The following is a 5,162-nucleotide window of genomic DNA, read 5'->3' as shown; positions in this document are numbered from 1 at the left end:
GTGGTATCGTGATGTTTCAAAGTCAAAGCCCCCTCCCTTCTACCCAGGGACTTGACACCCTGACTACCCAAAGTGTCTCCCGTTGGGTACTATTTTAAGACATTCATTTTTTGACTGATCCACATTAAAATTTTTCTAAAGGCGCCTCTGGTGCCAATGAATACGAATTTTGAAAAGGGAATGCGCGCCGAAAAAACGCAAACTTTTGGTCAGAGCAATCCACAACAGTTTTGCCTGCAGCGCAGAACAATCGATCGAAAAAGGAATTTTACAGTGATTTGTGAGAGATCGGGGTAAATGACAAGGAAACGGGTCTGATCCAGGCAGTGAACCTAATAGGCAATTATGAGAGACATTAAAGCAAACACTTAAGAAAATCATAGATCCGCATGATCCACCCCTCATTTATGTTATACAAGTTGAGTCTAACTGGTAAATATTTTGAACCACTTTTTTCCTGATTTTCAAATAATTTTGAAACCTAATTTTTTGATCTCGCGATCTTCAGTGATTTGGAAAACCTTGACCATAAAATTTTTCTAAGGTAATAAAAGATGAAACAGTCAGCAAAACGTGAGCGAAACCTGCCACAAACAAAAATCTGGTTGTAAAATCAATTTTATATTGGTTCCATATCAATTTGTAGATCAAGTCCAAAAATTAATTTGTAGGATTGATAGCTAAAATTGACTTCTCAGTTGAACTTTCGACTTTTTGTCCTATAAAAATCGAAAAATTAACTAAGTTATAGTTATTCCCAACTTCTACAAATTTGTTAGGCTTCTATACCTCAAGTATACAATTAGTTTCAAAAAGGGGATTTATCTTGTTGGAAATACTTTAACACAACATGAAACTGTAATGACTGAATTGTAATTGATAGCTGTGTTGACATGACCTTGTTATTCCTGATGTCTTCAAAACTTTGTTGCGGTTTCTTGTGGCGCGATTTATTTCCCTCATAGTCTCATATTTGCTTGGCATACCTCCATAACTGACATCGAACTACTTGAAGACATTAAACAGAAAAGAAATTACTGTTTGATATAAATATGGATTTTGAGCAAAGGATTCGCTACGAGATCAGTACCATTTTTAACAAGTTTCACCCGCTGATGAAAAACTACTGGTTTATTGGCCAAGCGACTGTGTTGGGATCTACAGTAGCGTATCTAATGACCGTTTTGACACTTTGTTTAATAATGCGGCGACAAAAACCGATTCCAGAGAACCTTATGAAACCATTAGTATCCGGCTACAACATTCTTCAAATATCGATGAACTCGGTTATTTTTGCAATCACGACTTTGTCTATTTTGACGCGGAGCTCGTTTGAAAGTGTTTTTTGTCTACCTCTGTCGCCGAGTTATGAATCATCGGGAGCTGAAAGCTGGGGTAATGGGCAGTAAACAGATGAACAAATGAGCATGAAAGTACTTGAATACACATGGATAAAATATGTAATAAGAAACACCAACTTGTCAATTAATCTGGGTATAACTAGAAATTGAGTACTTTTTTAATGCAATATTTGCTATTATTGTACAACACCCAGAGGCGGATCTAGGATTTTTAGGTCGATCGACCAAATTGATTTTCCGAGCTCTCCCGAATCACTAAAAAGACCCTATTTTAGCCATTTTAGCCAAATTTTGCGCGACAGGCGAATTATTGAAAAACAGGCCAAAATAGGCGTTTTAGGCACTTTTTGAACACTTTTGACCAAAAAGTTGTGTTTTTCGGCGCATGCTCCCCCTTAAATATAGTATGCATAGGCGCCGAAATATTTTGGGGCCAGCATCTCAAAAATAGAGGTCTTAAAATAGTAGCAAAGGGGGACCTTTGGGTAGTCAAGGGGTCGAATCATTGAGAGAGGAAATCAGCTACTGACATCACCCATTTTGCCGATAAGTTTTTCTGAAGACACCAATGTGTACTAATTTGAGGTCAACCAAATTTTTGCAAAATCTTTGAATATTCCCCTGCTTTCCTTAATTATTGCTATTTTCTTCTTCCTTCTTTCTTGGGTATATTCATTCATCTGATTATCGCACCAACTGCTTAGTGCCGACAAGTTATGGTGCCCTGGATAAGTGGGAGTCATTTGGCAACTGGCTCTTCTTCGTGAACAAGTACGTGGAGTTGCTGGACACAGTGTGGATTGTGTTGCGGAAGAGGTTCAACCAGCTGTCTTTTCTCCACCTGTACCACCACTCCACAGTCATGATTGTGTTCTGGCCTCTGGCTACATTCATCCCAACAGGTAAACTTCTGCCGATCAAACATACCACTGCGCGTTTTAAGTACATGCTTTGAAAATTTTGCTCCTTATAAGTTTTTTTTTTCAAGCAGTACGCGGTCCAAAATCTGCCGATTTGAAATTTTTTTGAACTTTAAAGATTTTTTTCAATATCCTAAAGTCTTTTTCGTTAAAATATTTAGTTTCTTTTAGTTGAAAACAGTCACTTAATAATTACACCGACCCGGCTGACATGTTGTGCATAAAAAGCATTCTTTTCATTCCATATAATTTGTTGTGTTGGTAATCAATTCTTTCAATTCTTTTGAATCAAAATTTTTTTATTTTATCCAAATACTTCATGCAGTATTATTAGATAAGAGATTAAAATTAATGCAAAGCTGGTTTAATTATTGGTTCAAGAAATATTTTTAAAGTTTTTTTTTCCCGAAATTTAGAAGGAAGTGACGAAATTGACGCGCTCATTGTGTTTCCTGTTTTACCCAGAAAGCTCGTTTTTTTTTACCTGCAGTTATTGGCACAACTTTTTATAAACTCCAAAAAATACTGATGCTTCCAGCTCAAAAACGAAAAATTTCTTTCTTATTTTGCAGTTTTGTTTCCAATTTCTAAGGGTCTAAAAATTTCCAATGTGACCGATTTTGAATAATTATTTCGCGTTATTTTGCAGTTTTGTTTCCAATTTCTAAGGGTCTAAAAATTTCCAATGTGACCAATGTTGAATAATTTTTTCGCGCGAAGTTTCTGAAATACTGTTAAGACGCAGAATAAGCGGTGAAAAATCATTCGAGTTGAATTAGTTAAAGCAACATAATCTTGCTGAAATTATCAAAGCAAGATAAGCAAAGTTTTGCTTCAGTAGATGCAAAAGTTATCATTTTGTCTTGACCTTGAGTGAAGGGATGATTAAAAAAATGAATTTTTGGCTTTATTTGCGATTTATTTTCTTTTTGCCCAAAACTACATCGATTACGTTAAAAAAACATTGAAAACTGAAAAATTGCAGGGTTTAGTCCAGGAAACTAAACCATAAGTGAAAAAATATGGAATGTTTTAAATTATTCAAACAATAGTTGGAACTCTAGATATTGCTTCTACCGTTAGTTACCAGCTTTAATATCCAGTAGCTAAAATTGAAGTTTCATGAAATTGAGCATGTCAGCAGCACAAATGATTCAAGTGATTTTGTTAAACAAGTTGTTCATCCGCGAAAAGTCTTTATTCCGATTTGACAAAGCTTAACGGCCAGTGAGTGGTAACAGTTTTAAAATTTTTTATCACAGGTGTGAGTACTTGGAACTCAATGTGGAACTCGGGCGTTCATGTTCTGATGTATACCTACTACTTTCTATCCGGCAGAGGAGACACCTACCGACAGTTACTGCGACCAATCAAACCCTATCTAACTCGAATCCAGATGATCCAATTCCTGTTTCTCATTGGAGTGTCATGCAGTGCATGTTATGAGATCCACATCGCCAGGACTTGCAGACATTCGCTGTTGTATGGACTCTTCATGAATGCCTATGGAATGAGTCTCCTGGTTCTGTTCGGATACTTCTACTTGGAGTCATACAGAAGAAAAAATTCAGAGAAAATAGGATTCAAAAAAGAATAAATTCAAAAGCGTGGAGAAAAATGACCGAGAGTACGAACAAACAAAGACTTCAAAAACACAAGGATCGTAATTTACATTTTTAAACAAATAAAAAACATTAAATTATAAAATATTAAATGTTTTTAAACCATTTTGAAATAAAACCGAGTCAGATTTATAGCACACGTTGTATATTGATTTTAAACAAGACAAAAAAGTTTTACACACAAAAATTAAAGGCAACAATTGTTACATAACTTGATGAGAGGTAGTATTACAAACTTTACTTAAGTGAGCTTAAATCTTCAAAAAGCTATTACCGCTAATTTTCCTGCTTTTACCTGCGCGTAGGTTTCAAAAATCGGTATGTTTCGGATCCGCTTTTTACTCGATTCTGAGCCTCCTAGGATAAGGGAAGAACATATGACATCTGGAAGCTGCCAGCCTCCGTTTTTGACAACAAATTATTGTAAAAAGGGTGACTTGGGTCTTGTTCTGGAATTGTGTTGGCGAAACTTAAACTCGGAGGGTTCCAGATGCTTGGAACTTGCGAGCCAAAAATTGGATCTGAAGTAGTTGAAGAATAACTGGGAAGATTCGAACTACTTGGTGATTGGCTAATCCACGAGTACCCTGGATTTAGAGACGATGACGCCATTAATGGGCTTGAAAAATCCCTAATTTGACCATATCGATGCTCTTGTGAAATATCGCTGGGTTGGTTTTGAAATCTGAGCGATCTTTGATGTTCACTTGATAAACTCGACTGATAATTTGTTAGAAAGAAGTTACCATTTAAGGAACTGCAGTTAGAATTAGTCGAGTTAGATTGCGGCGACCATGTGTGATAGTTTGTGTTTTGAAAGTTGCTCAGAATAAAAGGGTTCACTGGCGAATAATTTGAAAAGATATTCAAATTTGGGTACGAAGTTGGCATAGTACTTGGGCAAAAATGAATTTGAGAAGTGTGGCGACTGATATTGTTCACTTGTGGAGTTTTCTTTGGGCAGTTTTGTTTCAGTGAAGATTTTTCGGCTAAGTTCTTCTTGGTTTTTTTGCACCTCCTTCCGAGCTTGATTGCTAAAACAACAAATTTTCCACTTTAAAAAAGTATAAAACTAGCGTACCAAAAAACAGGACGAAAAAATGCGAGAAAAAAAAACAAAAAAGTTCATAGTCTTTGAAAATTAGAAACTTAAAGTTATTGCAAAAAAATCGAGCGGGCGGAAAATGCGGGATGTACTAATCCTTGTCAATGGCTTTTTTAAGAGCATTGATATTTTCTCCCAAAAAAGTTTCGAATCC

The 5,162-nt window shown here is 36.0% G+C and overlaps 1 protein-coding gene across 1 annotated transcript; it reads left to right on the top strand.

The window, feature by feature from the left end:
• The first annotated feature begins 972 nt into the window (after positions 1-972).
• On the top strand, positions 973-4,884 carry LOC134842306 (very long chain fatty acid elongase 2-like). Its single transcript, XM_063858580.1, has 3 exons — positions 973-1,395; positions 2,066-2,263; positions 3,544-4,884. Exons 1-3 carry the CDS (start codon positions 1,053-1,055, stop codon positions 3,876-3,878), a joined length of 876 nt encoding a protein of 291 aa, XP_063714650.1. The 5' UTR covers positions 973-1,052; the 3' UTR covers positions 3,879-4,884.
• Positions 4,885-5,162: the final 278 nt, after the last annotated feature.

This window comes from Symsagittifera roscoffensis, chromosome 3 (assembly GCF_963678635.1).
Source record: "Symsagittifera roscoffensis chromosome 3, txSymRosc1.1, whole genome shotgun sequence".
Classification (NCBI taxonomy): domain Eukaryota; kingdom Metazoa; phylum Xenacoelomorpha; order Acoela; family Convolutidae; genus Symsagittifera; species Symsagittifera roscoffensis.
The sequence above is the reverse complement of the archived record's forward strand: the minus strand, read 5'-3'. Positions and strand labels throughout refer to the sequence as shown.